General features: G+C 42.2%; 2 protein-coding genes across 2 annotated transcripts in view; one reads left to right on the forward strand and one right to left on the reverse strand.

Annotated features, from left to right (window-relative positions):
- Positions 1–833: 833 nt before the first annotated feature.
- Positions 834–9425, reverse strand: ankrd6a (ankyrin repeat domain 6a; the record flags this gene model as incomplete). The annotated part of the gene is made up of 15 exons (XM_083997613.1): positions 834–1019; positions 2274–2632; positions 3406–3589; positions 3965–4078; positions 4287–4439; positions 4586–4732; positions 5141–5311; positions 5434–5538; positions 5651–5728; positions 7546–7644; positions 7931–8029; positions 8190–8288; positions 8766–8864; positions 8998–9152; positions 9377–9425. The coding sequence occupies 15 exons, from the start codon at positions 9423–9425 to the stop codon at positions 834–836; spliced, it is 2097 nt and encodes a 698-aa protein (XP_083853739.1).
- Positions 9426–12590: 3165 nt separating this feature from the next.
- rragd (ras-related GTP binding D) overlaps positions 12591–18608 on the forward strand; it is a 48402-nt gene continuing 42384 nt past the window's right edge. The window contains exons 1-4 of the mRNA XM_083998604.1: positions 12591–12698; positions 13068–13378; positions 16612–16907; positions 17762–17961. Coding sequence (XP_083854730.1) covers positions 13243–13378; positions 16612–16907; positions 17762–17961 — 632 coding nt within the window. The 5' untranslated portion in view covers positions 12591–12698; positions 13068–13242. The remainder of the gene's footprint in view (positions 12699–13067; positions 13379–16611; positions 16908–17761; positions 17962–18608) is intronic.

Consider the following 18608-nt stretch of genomic DNA (forward strand, 5'->3'; position numbering starts at 1 on the left):
CTAAGATTCTGATATGATTATCGCTGGCATACTCGACTGAGAGGTGTCAAAATGCGTTAAGATGACGTGTAAATTATCCATACTCATTTGAGTGACACACAGAAACCTATATTTTGGTCTGTTATTCATAAACTTTATACAATTATTTTTTTCCTATAAAAATATAAGCTTAGCCTCCATGAATGATCTATTTTTCTCTGTTTTATAATGTCAGCTGGATGCAGTCAGACAGCATACTGTACAGTAGGTAGAGGAGGCTGCTATAAGCTGCTGTACTTCTGTTCATACACTAGATGGTGGAATGGAGCTGCAGTAGCCTACAGTGAAGAGCAGCCACACACACACGGATACATCCACTGACAGAAGGTCTGACATCTATTCTCATAACTACATGAACTTCTCCATTTGAGAACACTGCTGCCTTAACAGCTACGATAGTGAATTAATCTCCAATCAATGTGTCATTTGACGCTAAGGACAAATGGAGACAGCCTTTGAGTTGAAAAACAGTAGTTTATTTATTATTAATTAAATATTTAATTAACTGGTTAATAGAGGAACTGCAGTTTTTGATGCTTGGTGTTAGTTGCAGTTTGTTTTTAGCCTTGGAGGTTGCCATTTGTTTGTATAAGGCTACAAACAGCTGGTGAAACAAAAAGACTGGCTTCTGTAAGCCAAAGCCTCGCCAGGTGCACAGTATTTTAGTATTTACTCTATTGCGTATTGTATGTGCAGTCCTTCTGATTGTCAGCTGTCTGCTGGAGTCGAATTTGGTTCCAAGTGCTTAGATTTTCAATATATTGTTCATTCTCTGATCACTGATCACCACCAAGTCAAATTTCTGCATTCTCATTGGTCTTCAGCCTCTGGAGTTCCTCCTCGAGTATGCTGATTCGCTGCAGCAGCTCCTTCCTGTCCTGCTGGGTTCTGAGCTCCGTCTGCTGCTCCACCTCTGAAATCTTCCTCTCATACCAGCGCTCCAACTGAGTCGACACCGTGTCAAAGAAACGTTGAGTAACCTGTTGGGAAACAACACCCTTTAGGTAAGTGGTTTAAACTTTCCTTAATTTACCTTTTTCCATAAAGGAGTGACTCTACCATCCATCCATCCATCCATCCATTGTCCGCCGCATTATCCGAGTCCGGGTCGCAGGGGCAGCAGTCGGAGCAGGGATCCCCAGACTTCCCTCTCCCCGGACACTTCCTCCAGCTCTTCCGGGGGGACCCCAAGGCGTTCCCAGGCCAGCCGAGTGACGTAGTCACTCCAGCGTGTCCTGGGTCTTCCTCGGGGCCTCCTCCCGGTGGGACATGCCCGGAACACCTCACGAGGGAGGCGTCCAGGGGGCATCCTATACAGGTGCCCGAGCCACCTCAGCTGACTCCTCTCGATGTGGAGGAGCAGCGGCTCTACTCCGAGCTCCTCTCGGGTGACAGAGCTCCTCACCCTATCTCTAAGCGAGCGCCCCGCCACCCTGCGGAGGAAACTCATTTCGGCCGCTTGTATCCGGGATCCAGTTCTTTCGGTCATGACCCAGAGTTCATGACCATAGGTGAGGGTGGGAACGTAGATCGACCGGTAAATCGAGAGCTTTGCCTTTCGGCTCAGCTCCTTCTTCACCACGACGGACCGATACAATGACCGCATTACTGCGGCCGCCGCACCGATCCGCCTGTCTATCTCGCGCTCCGTTCTCCCCTCACTCGTGAACAAGACCCCAAGATACTTAAACTCCTCCACCTGAGGCAGGAACTCTCCCCCGACCTGGAGGGTGCAAGCCACCTTTTTCCGGTCGAGAACCATGGCCTCGGACTTAGAGGTGCTGATTCTCATCCCAGCTGCTTCACACTCGGCTGCAAACCGCCCCAGTGCATGCTGAAGGTCCTGGCTCGAGGGAGCCAACAAGACCACATCATCTGCAAAAAGCAGAGATGAAATCAAGTGTCTCTCGAACCGTACCCCCTCCGGCACTTGGCTGCGCCTAGAAATTCTGTCCATAAAAATAATGAACAGAACCGGTGACAAAGGGCAGCCCTGCCAGAGTCCAACACGCACCGGGAACAGGTCTGACTTACTGCCGGCAATGCGAACCAAGCTCCTGCTCCGGTCATACATCCGGTCTACCATTTGGGAAATTTGATTTTCTTTTTTTCAGGTAAGACACTTCAGTCTGTCTGTGCATAAAGTTCAAGGCTAGAGCCAGGAGGCCAATAATCATGTTCAGCATTAAGGACCGGAAGTATCCACACCTTATCCCGCCTGTTTCTACACTCACCTCCATAGCATGCAGGTTTTTCCTCTCCTGGCTGAATGTGGGTTCAGTGGGACGGTCAATGAAGAACTCAAGGGTCCTGGTTCCCTCAGCATGTATCTCTGCATTCCTGTGGGCACTCATCATCTTAACTAACTGTTTCCTGTGCTGCCTATTGTCGCTGTATCCCTGATGTGTAATGAGTCTGGGTCCCTGGTCATTGATGCTGGACTGGCTGCTGCTGCTGCTGCTGGAGAAACCTTCCTCACACAGCGGCATCACTGCTGCTATGGGCCCACCCTGCACTTCCAGAGGTTGCCAGGGGGAGTGAGTAGAGTTGTCGTTGGCAGGCAGAGAAAACAGGGCTGTGTTCTCATAGTCATCTAAAAAGGAGAAGAAGTAACAGAATAGAAAAATCATCATCTTAATGTTGAAAAAAACAACCCCTGAATCTATTCAATTAAGGTCTAAAAGTGGCTTTCAACTAGGGAGCAACCAATCAAAATCTTTTAACGTCCTCTCACAGTCTTCGTTGATGGATATTTGCTGTGTTGTAATGGAAGTGACTCAGTGTACCCTGTCACCACAACTAAGCAGCGGTGGACATTGACTAAGTACATTTACCTGAGTATTATTTTCTTATGTGTTTTACTATACTATACTTGTTATTTTGATCATCACACTGTGGAAAAACCAATCACAGCCAACTCCTCTACTATCATGTCGTGCCGTATTTGCTGTATGTTTGAACAGCTCTATTTAAACCAAGCAGTGTCCTAATTATGGTCGGTTAGATAATGGTTAAGTGCTAAAATCGGAAGCAACTGAAGCAATTCTATTCTTCTTGAAGATGTTTTGCCTCATTCTAAAAGGCTTCTTCATTGGATGGGACGGTCCTAAGTGACGTTCAACTTACTGTCATGTGAGTCATTAACCTAACACAGTGTGAAGAGATTTGATAAATCTTAAAACTTTTTCAAAAAACTTTTTCATTTAGCAATTGGGCTAAATGTGCATAAGAACCCCACTTGAAATGTACAACTTCTCTCTGCTGTGAAAATATTGTTTTTATTGTAGTAACTAATGCACTGTCCCACTGTGTATTAGAATCAGACACAAATCACTGTTTAATCCCTCTGTCTTCTCTTGGACATACCTGGTGACCTGTCCACTCTCATTTCAAAGTATGTCCTCCGGCCTGCCTGCTCCAGCTCCAGGCTTTGCAGACTGTGGGCAGTCCTGGATGGCACGACGTTGACGTAGTTGGCCAGCGAGGTGCTGCTGTCTCCAGAAACCACAGACAGCAAGGGGAGTGATTCCAGATCGGCGTCCACTACAGACTGCTCCACAGAGGGTGAGGGGAGGAGTTTGTAATACTGGGCTTTGACTGGAGCTTGGACATCCATGTCCTTCAGGTGAGATATACACCACCTCTTTAGTTCATAGCTCATTGCTGCCTGCTTGAATTAAGAAACAAATACAGTACATGATCATTGGATCTTGAGAATTAAAAAAAAAAGTTTAGATTTTGTACATTTTGTGATGGTGTCAAGTTATTTATTACATAATGGTAATGTGCTGATTGCAGGGGACCAGAGGCAATGCTTTGCTCTGGGTCCCACTGGACTCTAGAATCAGCACTGCCTGTGAAAATGAGCTATTTGCTAACTCTGGTACATTTACGTTGGGCTTTGAATCAACTGTGTGAGTAATACCTGTGTCTTCAGAGCTTCCTCTCTGCCCTGGGCGGCTCTCTGCTCGATCCTGTAAATCATCTCTTTCCTCTCTGTCTCTGCTCTCTCCTCGTTCAGCATATTCAACACTTTAATCTGACCAAACCAAAGAGGAGAAAACAGGAAATGCTGAATCAGCCAATTATCTATGATTTCTGGAATTTCTTGGCATGAAAATGGTCAATTGTAATTTTTCTGAAGTGATGATGTAGTCTGATGTGAATTTTTTGAACTTCTGTGTCTTAGCACACTGCTTATATTTTTCATTGACAAATAATCAGTTTGGTGCAGAGAAGACAAAGACCTGGTGTCTGTTCCTTTGAGCCATTTTCCCCATTCTGCTGTTGACCTGCTCCTGGACGGTCTGAATGTGCGTCCTCATCTCCTCCTGAGTGGCTTTCACTTGATCCTCGAGCTTCTTGAACAGGGGCCGGCAGTGGCACCCATTGGCTGGTGCCTAATGAGAAAGGGAACAAGTAATAAGCTGTAGAGTGAGCAAAAAGGGATCCACAGAAAACCCTGGTAATGGTTTGTCTTGACATAATTGGTAAAGCTCTGTGCTCTAGAACCTTATAAAACTGGGTTAATGTACGCAGTTCTGACCTGTCTAACGTTGCCGTCCTTGTCGCGGTACAGAGTATAGAGCTGATAGATTTTTCCATTGCGAGTGGAGGCATGTTCATCACCATCATCATCATCATCCTGAAGAAGATCTCTTGTCTTTCCTTTCCTCCAACCTTCATTCAGAGCCTTCAAAGGAATAAAAGCAACACATGGCTACTAAAACCTGCAAAATATACTTTTCTTTCCTCTAAGGGGAAAATCACATTTGTTTTCATGTGCACGAAAAAATATCTTTAAAAATATCTATATAACTTCTTAAGTTGCAAGAAATGTCACGCCAATAATTAATAATTTGGATTTATTAAATATGTCCTTACAATCAAGTATTGTTTGTTTCTCCGTCTGTTTGTCATTGCAGGAACTGAATTGCATCTTAAGACACAAGTGCATTTCCTGTCTTGAACACTTTATGTTGAGCTTCATTGGTCAATGTAATTACAAATTCAAGAATGCCTCTTAATTTGTTTTACAGCCCGATCAAGTTCTTACAACCAGATACTACTGCGTCTAAGGAAGTCACTGTGGTGGACCCACCAGCTTCTTGACTCTTCTCCTCTTGTGGCAACTGTTGGGGCTGCTGATGGTGGCTGGGCTCTTCTGGTAAAGCTCCTGCTGCTGTTGAGAATGATGAGCAACCTGAACACCTGTTATACTCTCCATGTGCTCACTGTTGGGACCTTCCTCCGCCACAGAACTGCTGTCTCCCTCGAGAAACACAAACAGAAGAAACAGCATCACATTAATCAAATGCAGGTAAAAACCAATGATGTTCTATGAGACCTGGCCTCTGATAACCACAGGGATTTGTCTTTTGGGAAGTTTCTTACTTTGCTGGGTAGTATTTCTACTCTGGTGAAAGACTGGGTTCTGCGTTCAGCTATGAGCCTTTCTCTTCGTTTTCTTATTGTTCTTCCTCGCATGAAGCGATGTACCTGAGGGTGACAACTGCTTCCAGTAAATCTAGCTGTTATATCAAAAATCACAAATACATCTGAACTCAAATGACTCAATGCAAGATTATGAATGAATGAAGTTCATACTGACCTGAGGAGCTCGAGCCAAGAGAAGAGCAACATCTTTATGGTTGTTGTCTCTGGCTTTGTCCAGTGCTGTTTTTCCTGCCTGGAAGTAAACAATGCATCATCACATACATAAAAAAGATGACATTTTCCCTCATAACAAGATGGATAAGAAGGGCCTAGGACTACATATAATGTTTTTGTTATGAGCATTAAGGGAAACTGGGAAATGTCACAAAAAGGAAAGGATGCAAGTCTCATTACAGGATTCTGCCAATTTAAAACACCATGTACCACTGTCTGTATGTGATGCATCCACCAGTAATGTCTTCCTGGTACCATAATGTGAACTCCGTACCATGAAGATGTACTGTAATATGAACCCTATAAGGGTGCCTCGCCTGAACAGGGACTTGAACCCTGGACCCTCAGATTAAAAGTCTGATGCTCTACCGTCTGAGCTATCCAGGCTTCGTACAGAGCTTCATTTTGAGGAATTTTGCACATCAAAGCACCTTCTGCATAGAGATTGATTTCCATGAAAATGACCCAGGTTTGAGAGTAAGACAGGAAAGAACAAGATTGCAGTCTAGGATTCAAAATGGGCCCTGTACCACTGTTTTTATGTGTTACATCCACCAGTAACATGTTCCTGATACTATAATGTTTACACCCAACCATGAGGGTGCCTCGCCTGAACAGGGACTTGAACCCTGGACCCTCAGATTAAAAGTCTGATGCTCTACCGTCTGAGCTATCCAGGCTTCCTGCAGTGTGTCATTTTGAGGAATTTTCCACATCAAAGCAAGCACCTTATGCATTCTTAGGCATCTATCAAAGGTGAAGACATCTCCAAACTTTGCCCAAAAGATTATTTTCATGAAAACGAGTCAAGTTTGAGAGTGAGACAGGAAAGAACTGCAGCAGCATGTACCACTGTTTGTATGTGATACATACTCAAGTAATGTCTTCCTGGTACTATAATGTGAACACCCTACCATGAAGATGTACTATAATATGAACACTGTTCCATGAGGGTGCCTCGCCTGAACAGGGACTTGAACCCTGGACCCTCAGATTAAAAGTCTGATGCTCTACCGTCTGAGCTATCCAGGCTTCATGCAAAACTTAATTTTGAGGAATTTTGGACATTAAAGCACCTTCTGTATCCTTAGGCATCTATCAAAGGTAAAAACATCCCCGAATGTTGCCCAAGAGATTCATTTCCATGAAAATGACCCGAGTTTGAGAGTGAGACAGGAAAGAAGAAGATTGCAGTCTAGGATTCAAAATGGGCCAGTTAATGTCTGGACTGTTCCACTATTTGTATGTGTTACATCCACCAGTAACGTATTCCTGATACTATAATGTTTACACCCAACCATGAGGGTGCCTCGCCTGAACAGGGACTTGAACCCTGGACCCTCAGATTAAAAGTCTGATGCTCTACCGTCTGAGCTATCCAGGCTTCATACAGCTCTTCATTTTGAGGAATTTTCCACATCAAAGCACCATTTAGTTGTGCACTGAGATAGCAATAGAATGAATACATTGTGCCTATTTTTATATGTTCCTTCTTTGTTAAACAAAACTCACTAACCGTCTCTCAATAAATATTAAGAAATAAAGTTTATAGTATAATGTAAAAAAAGGCACATTTTGTGACCATTACTGATCCATCTTGTTCCTCGGTTTGGGGTCATTTGCAACATCTTAATTTGATTCAAATGATTTTAGTATATCAATTTTATGGGTAATTAACTGACAGGATGTACGTCTAATTACATTTTGTTTTGTCAGATCTAAGTAGTTTGTGAGTAACTGAGAAAATGGTGTTGCAATCATCTCCTCAACATCTTAAGGTTAGTAGAAATACAATTTATAATGATTATGAATTTTGAGTTTTTTTAAAGAACTTACATTGTTTCTGATGTTCCCATCAGTCCCTGCTTCTAGCAGGAGCCGAACTGTCTTCTTATGGTTCAGTGAAGCAGCCAAGTGGAGAGCTGTGTCTCCTCCCTACAGACAAACCAAGACACAACCCTGACTCCTAGAAATGACCATTATACACAACCTTTTAGCAGCAAAACTGTTTTAATGGAAACACAATTGTAAGTGAAATATTATGTTACCAAATGAGGTGTTGTTGTTTCTGCAAGTTGCAAAATAGTCACATAATTGTTTCCAGCCAATATCTACCAACCAGGTGCCTGCTGCCAATAATACATATAACTTCATTCATACTGTATGAAACATTGCCATTTGACAGTTAACTCCTATCATGTTGGTTGTTAATGCAATGTACCTGGTTCCTCTCTATCACAGAGCACAATGAACTCAGCAGGATTTTCACCAGGTTCACGTTGTTGTAGCGAGCAGCCATATGCAAACAGGTGTCCCCCACCTGGAATCAAAATGGAGTTTATGCTTTAATTTTCAAGCAGGCATACCATGATGAAGGGCAATGTGAAAAATACACCTTACTCTGGTGCAATAGTTCAACAATTTTAAAGTTAAAACTCTTTTCAACCAGTGAAATCACGGCAAGTGGCTGGGGAACTTACTTTATTCTTGGTGTCTGGTGTGGCTCCTCCAAGCAGCAGAAGGCGAGCAGTCTGAGCATGTGCGTTCTGACAGGCCAGATGAAGGGCGGTGTTTCCTGTCTGAATCAAGACATCACAGTGACTACACGGGCAGCTCCACTGTGGGTTTTCATTTGAACTTCGAAAGCTTACAGTCTCATTTCAGTCTATGACTGCCCCAAAAAAGTAGTAAAGTGCATTTGGTTAACAGCTGTAGTCTTTTTATGATTATACAATTAGATTATGATTGTTTCTGTAGATTTTGCTGTGTTTAAATGTTTTTTTATGTTGAGGCTGTGTAGTATGAACCACAGTTGATCAACGTCATGGATCCCTTGGATTCTGTCGTTATCAAATAATCTTTCCCCTCTGAATGTAGTTTCCCAGTTGTGTTTCCTGTTTCACCCCCTCTTGCTGGTTAATATATGGTTGGGCTCAGATTTAGGAGAAATTACACAAAACTGTCCTCTCTGGTCAGCAGTTGACATTTAGTGCTGATTCCTTATGGTAAATGTCAGTTTTTCAAGATTTGAGTGTTCGGTTAGGTTCGGTTCCTACCTTGTTCCTAACGTGTACATCTGCTCCCGCCTTCACCAGCAGTTTGACACACTGAGAGAAACCGTGCCAAGACACCTCATGCAGTGCAGTGTTCCCATCCTCAAACAGACATCAGACATTCCCATTACAATCCACGGTCATTCTGTTAACTGCGCAATTTGTGAATACATGAATGGATTCTGTTGCAGTTGTGTGAATGAGTTCTGACATGTCCAGTGTGTGCATGACTCACCCTGTCCTGCAGGTCGAGAGCACAGCCTCCCTGAATCAGAGCAGCCAAGCCGTCGCTGTTCCCCACCTTGGCAGCTCGATGCAGAGCCGTCTGGCGCCTGGGACCCGGGCACGACGAGGTAGGGATGTGGACCATTGCCTGTTCATTCATCAGTGCTGGCAAAAACACATAAACATCATATGTGTTCTCGACTGTCTGCAGTTCATGCTCTATTAGCTCTTGGTTACCCTTGAGGAAGGTTTGCTGCCAGCTGATCCACCGTGTTAACCAGATGGTCACTTAGTAAAAAGTCATCATGTTTTCTTTTTCTTTTTTCTTCAGTTAAACAAATGAAATGCTGTAAATTTCAGGTTTTGTTGGTTCATTCTCTAACACTGACCAGCCCTCTCACACTGGCTCTCATCCTCAATTGCTACTGTATTATACATCTGACCCAAATGACCAAGGATTTCATGTCAGTGCTGCAGATCAGATTATGTTCTGTGTCAGGGGTCAGGATTTAATCTTGGGCAGTGATTATAAACAGTCTTGAACTTAAACCATGTGTACATACAATACTGAATCTCATCAGTCATTATTCTGTTCTGTTCACTGATCCTATCAGTAGTACATATACGTACATAATATTCAATACATGCAGCATGTGATTGGAGGATGTGTTACACTTTTCTGGTGCACTGGTAGCTTCACAGCCGCATTAAATGTGTCATGGTGTTACAGTAATAACATAAATGGGCAAAATGTTACGTAAAGTAATTATTCAGTTTACTCTATAAAAATACGATATCGCGAGAAAGATGGAAAGAGAGAGAGAGAGAGAGAGAGAGGAGTCAAGTACCATGCTATTACTGTACGTAAACCAGACACACAACAGCTAATGCTAGATATTATGGTGCTGCTTACTTATTTCTTTTTATGTACATGCAGATTAACAGAACTAAATTGTGCTTAGGGCCAACTGATCTGCTCAAAGGGTCATAAGTCATCTCTGGCTCAATGGACTTTCATCTACATTAGACTTAACAGATCTCTTTTACCTCCAGCTTCTTGGACTTTCAGTATGGTTTGGCTTATAGAGGAAATTATAATGTATAGCATAAAGACTCACATATCTGAAGATAAATACCTTGAACTGAACAGAAATATGATGATGGAGTGAGGTGTTGGTACTCGCTTGAGATTTAGAGTTAGTAGCAGATCAAGGTGTTTTCTTAGTGCAATGCAAGATGGACTGCAGTCTTATAAACAGAGCTCACTGGGAGTCTGCATTTGTATTTAAAATGTATGAATTTTATTTTGTCTGAACAATGAAGCCTCATATGAGCTTCAGAGAAACATTTAATGCTGCCTTAATGGTCTGAGTGAACAGGAGCTTTTGCGTGGACATATTTGTCTGGATTACCCTCACTTTGCTTTTCTATGTTTTTATAGCAAACCGAGCAGAGTGTAGCAGATGGTGGATGGACAAAGTACACGTGTTTAACAGCAGAGACCATCCTGCAGAGAGCTGCTGCCATCCCATTTGACACTGATATTTAGGGGAATCTAGGCTGTGACGTCAGGTGACCAAAATTCTCTGTCAGGATAATGTTAAATGCCAAGGTTTTAGGTTGGACATCAATACGTAGAGGACACTGAACGTAAGAACCCAACATCTCTAAACATCACAGTAGTATTTAGCCAACCTGATTTTCATTTCAAACCAAAATGTAACATTTTTCAAACACGACATCTGACCTCACATTGAGGGGTTGAATCATTTGGTTTAGGCAAAAAAAAAAAAAAACTTTCGTTAGGTAGACAACATGCTTTTTGTTTAATACCCATAAAGTCCACGTCTTGTTTTGTCCCGTCACTGTTGAAGAACACATCTCCTCCTACCTTTAACCCACTGCTGCAAGAGCCTTAACACAATCCTAAAAAGTCAAATTATTGTTATCATGGTTTAATTTCTACAAACACAGCGAATTATGTTGTCAGTGACATAGGTATTCAGAGTATTGCTGTATGTTTTACCTTAACCTCCACACAGCCTACAGGCGTCTGCTATTCTCTGTCGGAGCAAAAAGGAGCATCCATGTAAAATCCAAACAAACAAGCCTTTCAAAAAGTCGCTGGCTGTGTCTGTGTTGTTGTGTAAGAGGATGATGCTGCTGCATCAACATCAGGCTCACTACTCGGTGTGTGAACATGTGCAGAGGGGATGCCAGCTGTTTGGTGGGCACTACAGCTTAGAGAGAGAGAGAGAGAGAGAGAGAGAGAGAGAGAGAGAGAGAGAGAGAGAGAGAGACCCAGAGAGAGAGAGTGAAAACAGATACATCTACAATAACACCTGAAACTGTCCATCTGTACCATTTAGATTTATGACCAGTTCATCTGTGCTGTGATCTGTGATCTGACAAACATAAAAAAAAAACACACACGCACACGCATAGACCTGCATGTCTTTGCATCCTATGAGGATTAAGATCGGGACACATGGATGAAATCTCTGACGAGCTCCTGTTGTCATTTTAATCTAAGCTTTTGTTGCACGTGATTAAAAATAAGATGAAGAGAATAAATTGAAATTCCAGTCAGGTCATAATATAACGACAGCATGGTAACATGTTGTGTAGCCCTCATCATCCATGGAAATCTCCTGGTCAGACTTTTTTCATGACATGGTATTCATGGTATTCATTTTTGCCTGAGATCCGACTCCTTTTGCCATGTTGAGAGAATCCTTTATAACACAGACTACTTGGTATGTGAAACTCACAACTGTAGTTTGGCCTGAACCCAAATGAATCTTTCAGACTGTTTCATCATGGCGGCTCAGAGATGATGTGATGTGTTTTTCTTAATTTAGCCTGAAACCAGCAGGAGTAAATGATGTAGTGACACATCACAATGTCTTCATGGCTACAAACCAGAACAAATGATTTATAATATTCAGAATGTTACTACAATACAGATTGGCAGTGGCAGTCACTCTAAGTACTGTATAAGTACAGTTTCAAGGTAGTTGTACTTAATATGTGTATATACATACAGTACTCTCCTGTCTCCACTCCTACACTTCAGAGGCATGTACTTTCTACTAATACAAATATATCTAACAATTTAAATCATTATTTACTTGATTCTTCCCTTTAAACTTCTTGCATGGTTTGATTTAAATAAATATTGAATTGATAACTTACTCAGAAATAAAGCTTAGAGTAAACCATCGCCATTCACAGACTGCAATTTTGTTAAACAAGCAATATAAATATTTAACAGAGGCACATTGATCGTGTGTTCTCTGCCTCCACCTGGTGGTGGTTAGGTGTAATTCATGGACTGGAAATGTTCAGCATCTGTTTTAATGGCCCTTTAGGTAGTCATTTGATCATGTTATGACCTCAGTAGGTGGGGCATGTGAGTAGGAATGATTATAAATAGATATGCAATGACTTTTGGTTTCTCTGACTGACCACACATCTACATAGTTTTGGGTTTATGTCTATGGAGCAGCTGCACAGTGTGTATAGTGTCAGAGACTGAAGAGGTGTCAGAGCACCAGGATACCTCACCACTGAACCAGCAGCACTTGGATCACATGTCATCAGTTTCCTGCTTCTGAGTCCTGGACCACATGTCATCAGTGTCCTGGACCACATTTTTCAACAAGGACCATCCCTTTCCCAGAAACAAGGCTTAGGTAATAAACAGGTGAGGTGGGACGGTTGGATTGTGGGTGCACTGCAGACAGCTGGAAGGTTAAACTCTTTGTCTTGGCCCAGTGTGATAATCAACATATAGATTTACAGTATAAATGTGGACTAGTTCTTGATAGGGAAGTCATCTTTTTTGTCAAATAATGCCTTTATTCGGTGTATTCCATAAAGCAGTTAAAATTGGTTGAGTTCCTTTTTGTTAGGTTTCTGCTCTCCATCAAAATGTGACCTTTACTACATAGCCTACATTAGGGAACAATGGGACCAGTCTAAAGACTATTCTACCAATAACCCGTTATTTTAATCATTATCACTGAATAAATATCTGAAGTTCAGTCTTCTCATGACACCCATGGGCCCAGCAGGCAGCCCCCTCACCCGGATCCTGCCCCCTGTGGCTACAGTGAGTCGGACCGGAGGCAGGGAGGGGGGGTGAAAGTTCACCAGCATGGCTCTCACGGATCAGGTCGCAGTTTGGGAGAGTTGGACACCACAGGCGCTTTAACTCCAACACTAAAATAGGACGACGACGGAATACAGCAGCATGACGACGGAGAGAGTGTCGGCAATGACCGGGGACGGTGTGGACGACTCGGCTCTGGGACACTACGACGACGAGGACGACGACGAAGACGACCTGGAGGCGTTCACAGACGGGGAGCTGGGCTGTGAGGACGGAGGTAGGCGGGGAAAGGTCACTCTCGAGCAGGGCAGGGAGCGGGGGGGTGGACGGGACACGGTCACTTCGGTCTCTGGCTCAGTAGCTTTCTCCGTGCAGGACAGGTACCTGGGACCTGGTCCTGGTCCTGACTCCTGGACCGGAGCTGCTGCAGCTTTGACGAACACACACCGCTCTCTGATACGTTCACGGTCTGTGGGTCCGCTCGGAGCTGTGCGTCATTTTAAAAAGTTGTGCTGCACACTTAGTTTTACACACTGACACCGAGTCTCCTGCCATTCTGGGACAGTATTCTCCTACTATTAGGCTATTGTTATATTCACATAAGTAACATTTAATAGTTAACGTATATAATATCAACCTGACCGTTATTTATGCACTTCATCTTTGTGTTGAAAACAATGAGAACAATTTTGAACAATAATTAGTAAAGTTTTAAGTATTTATACAAGCCTACATTAAAAACTAAAAATACAACAGCAGATCTGTGTAGCAATAACACTAAAACTTAAAGTGGAGAAAGTTTCTACTTTTGGAACATCTGGTCAAACAAGGTCTGAGCAATGTCCACACAAGTGTGAGTTGTAAAAAGTGGAAAATAATTTGCCTCCTTTTCTGCTCCAACCAGCTCTGAGGCAGTGACCTGCTGACCTCTCTGCTGTCTCCACATGCCTGTTTACTTGAACTAGCCTATTGCTTGTCTTCATCTCTTTTTGCACACCAGATGAAGTTGCACAGGGTCATTTGACATCCACCCGAGCCAGTATCACAGACTTCACTGCATTAGTATCGTGGGATAAGGATGTTTTTAGACATGTGCATCACCTGACAGCTCAGTTGTGAAGTGTTTTCTCCAGTGATTTCTTTACCTCATTTACTGTTGTAAAAACATGGGGGTTGTTTTGGTTCATTCTATGAACCGAAACAACCCCCATGTTTTGAGATGGATGATCGGTCCTTTGGATGGATGAATGGATAATCCAGACTGTCATTTGTTGTCTGGAAGCCCACCAAAATAGCTACATGTAGCTAGGGCATGTGAGGACTCCAAACGGACACAGGAAATAAATAACTGCAACTAATTAAAGTTAAACAGTTTGTAACTGGTTTTAGAATTTAGAAAAATAATAATGAATGAACAATTAATAAATAAATAAATTTTCATACTTCACTTTTCGAGGGGGTGGGGTCAGGATGTGTAAGTGTAAGCAGTGCCCAGACTATGAGAGTTGTTGTCCTGTACTGTAGGTTGATTTGTTAACATTGAAGCTGAGAGCAGATGCCTCACAAACAGTCCAGTGGAACCAACACTGTGTCCTTCAAGGAGAGGTCATTGAAGGAGAAGCATTTAAAAGGTGTGAACCTATTGGCCTTAAGCATTCATTATTATGAGAGTGTTGTGGGTGTTCCGCTTCTTGCTAATTGTTTTCCAGCTGTGAGTGAGATTACTGTAATGCATTTACACACTCTAAGGGCCATCTCAGGTTTTTGCACATTTTAAGAGCAAGTCCAAAACAACTCAGCCATTATTATCATCAGTAGGCTGTTCTTTCTGCAGTTAGTGGTGACAGTGTATTCTTATCTTAACCCCACTCTTACCACTGTAGAGGAGGCTTCCCTTCTTTGAGAAGGGGGAGGTTGAGTGGTTTGTGTCACTTGTTGAATACATAAATGTTCATCCTCAACAGGAAAAAATAACATACATATTTGAATTTTTATTATGTTAGTATTTACTATACATATCTTTATAAAATGAAAATCTTCAGACTGAGGGTGTCATAGAACTGCCAGTATAGATACAGAGCTCTGTCCATTAGTTTTTTATAGGGAACTTCTTCTGAAGACAAAGACACATCATTATGGCAATGTGAAAAAACACATAACTGGCCAAGCCCAGTGTTGGGGGCGGGGCTATGGGCACAGCTGTGATTCAACATGATGGTAAAGATGCAGGCAGCTTTCACGTAAACAGTTTCCTGTGAGTCAACCAGCTCAAAAGATGCTACTGCCTGTGTAGTTACACTTGAATGACCTTATAGTTAGGCAATTTATTCAGCAGCTGTGCAGTCCTCCTTTTATTAAGTGAGTCTTTTACATCATTTTCATATTTCAGAGATTCAGTCTTTCACACTGGCAATTTCTGAGGCTTTTCAGTCAGTGATGAACTGCTGGTGTTTTGTTTCTTTTTTCACTGAGGGACAACACAAAAATCTGATTTCCATTGCAGTATTGCATTAGAGATTTCTCCAGAAGTAAAAAACAACAACAAAAAAAACACCATAGTGAATGCTGTGAATTTCCATTTAGTGATAATATGGGACTAAAGCAGAGTTTTCTCCTCTCATGATGTCATTCTAATTAAACATGACAACAGATTCCCAGCAGACTGCCTTTCTGTTGGAACTGGCTCCCCGAGGCCTGACGCAACAGGAGCAACGACTTGAGTGTGAAGTGCTGCATGTCAATTTTGAGAAATATCACTTTGTTCAATACTCAACAACAACCACCTCATGTGATCAGATATTTTTAATTCAAACATTTTTTTAAATATTTATTTTAATGAATGTCATTTCATTCATTTATGAGTGAGCAAATTAAAATTGTACATTAAACAGGCAAATGAGAACACACCAAATGTTTTGTTTCAGAGTCCTTGAACTTTTATGATGTGACAGAAACAGCAAGGCAGGGTTAAGTAAACGCTTGCAGCTTGTCTGAATTAAATGAATCAGTTTTATATGTGGTATTTTACTGTTGCTGTCTTTTTATAGGATGCCCTTTAACATCAGACAGAGCCACCAATGAAAATTAGCCTTAACATTTGTTTTTACAATGTTTTATTAATGTACACTGTCCCTTTTCAAATAAACTTATAAATAAATAAGTTGTCATAGATCGAGAATTGAGCATGATGTGAGATAATACCGGCACAATTTGCTACCACCTCCATTGCAGGACGTCATGTAGATGCAGAGATGTCAGATATGGTATGGCAGTGATTCTGCTATAAAAGGTCAGATTTACAACAGTGTTAATGTGAACATGTCACACTGCATCTTGAATATTGTCACCCCAACATTACTCGGTCATATCATGATAGTATCTAGGCAACATGACCCTTCTCTGCTGAGCAGTAAATTGAGGTCCTCTACAGACAATCTGTGGACCTGTAAGTGTGTGTTGTAGTGGTTTGCCATCCACCTGATTCATGGTGTTCCCATTCTCTCTTCTTAGTGTTGGGCTTCAGTAACCCACTGAGTGGAGAGGTCAAACCTCGGATCCTGTTGATGGGCCTGCGGAGGAGTGGAAAGTCCTCCATCCAGAAGGTTGTTTTTCACAAGATGTCCCCCAATGAGACCCTGTTTCTGGAGAGCACCAATAAGATCTGCAGGGAGGACGTCTCCAGCAGCTCCTTCGTCAGCTTCCAGATCTGGGACTTCCCTGGGCAGATCGACTTCTTCGATCCCACCTTCGACTACGAGATGATCTTCAGAGGCACCGGAGCGCTGATATTTGTCATCGACTCGCAGGTCAGAACACAGAGCCATGATGTCCTGAAGGATTTGTCAAGACCCTGAGAAGGTGGCACTGAATCAATGAATGAGTCATTGAGCTAGAAATTGCTTCACATGTTCACATTTGTGGGAGCTTCAGGACCAGGAACAGGATTTGAATTCAAGAGTGGGCTGTGAACTCAGCAGCAGCAGCTGACAGATGAGTGCAGATGGTTGGTGTAGCATCTGATTTAAAATTGGATAAAGTTCTATACTGCTTAAAAACCCTAATTGACACTGATTGAAATGGGGGCAGTACACTCGCTCTCTTAGGGAGTAGCGTTGTCATAGAGACACTGTTTCTAATCCATCTCAAATATATTGGTCACATTAGCGTGTTGACCTTTACTATTAACTTGCAGCAGACATTGTAACCAGCTTGTTTTGGGGAAATGGACGCATGATGAAACCAGATGTCTTTTAGCTAAGCAAAGTATTTTTCCATAGAGAAATAGATAAACAAGATAAATTTCAGACTTATATCTAAACCAACCCTGGTCAAATCCTGATTTTATAACCTCGACATTGTCTCATATATATTATTAAGCATAAGTGGCACAATTCGTAAAACTACAGCTATAATAGATAATCTGATTTACAGTATACCTAAATATTGAAACACAAAGTATAAGCTGGTGATGTGGGGTATGAGCCCCTCTCTGTCCCAAAATGCATCTTGTGAATTATGGAGCTGAACTATGTGCCAATCAGGACTCACTAGACTAGGAAGTTGGCTGGGGCTGCTGTGGTCCTAGAATTGATACCATTTATCGTAGGTCAGAAACGTCTGCTTCCTCAGCTGTATGAATCTCCTCTTCTCCTCCTGATAGGATGACTACGTGGAGGCTCTGAGCAGACTGCACCTCACCGTGACCCGGGCCTACAAAGTCAATCCAGACATCAACTTCGAGGTGTTCATTCACAAAGTGGACGGCCTGTCGGACGACCATAAGATCGAGAAGCAGAGAGACATTCAAAAACGAGCCAGGGACGGCCTCGCAGACGCAGGCCTGGAGCAAATCCACCTGAGGTCGGCTTCACCTGCAGCTGCAGACGGTTTTTAAGGTTCACAATACGTCTGGAATTAACGCACACTATCATACAGGCGTGTTTCAAAATGATCATATCACCTGCGTACTGCACTGAGAGGTAAATTTATTCACAGAGCAACTTATGATCGAACAGGGCGCTACAAGAACAAACACAATATAGACACAAGTATTTGTCACTCGGGTGGTTGTGAGCTGCACTAAGTGTCAGACTGGAACCAATCAGAGCAGAGCTGGACAACTCAGAAAAAACACATTCAAATACGTTATCCAATGAAATGCAAAACATGAATCATTCAAAACAAATTATCATATAAATCACTTCACAAATAAATAGAAAAAAACACAAAGCAGACCAGTGGAGAATCATATAGGCTGTACATTGTCATCATAAAGGACATCTGTGGAATCAACTTGTCTTAATGGAAACATATAGTGACTTTTGCATGTGAGTCGCATTTTAACCCTTCTGTTTCCTGGTCCTGAAGTTTGTGGGTTTGTTGAATATGTTTTGGTGAATAAGAACAACATTAAGGCTTTCATCATTAAGAGGAATTATCAAGATCATTTGAACTTTTTTTTAAACATAATTATATTTTTCACCAATGTTGCATTGGCCTTGTTTGCC

The sequence above is a fragment of the Trachurus trachurus genome (genome assembly GCF_905171665.1).
Source record: "Trachurus trachurus genome assembly, chromosome: 22".
Taxonomy (NCBI): Eukaryota; Metazoa; Chordata; class Actinopteri; order Carangiformes; family Carangidae; genus Trachurus; species Trachurus trachurus.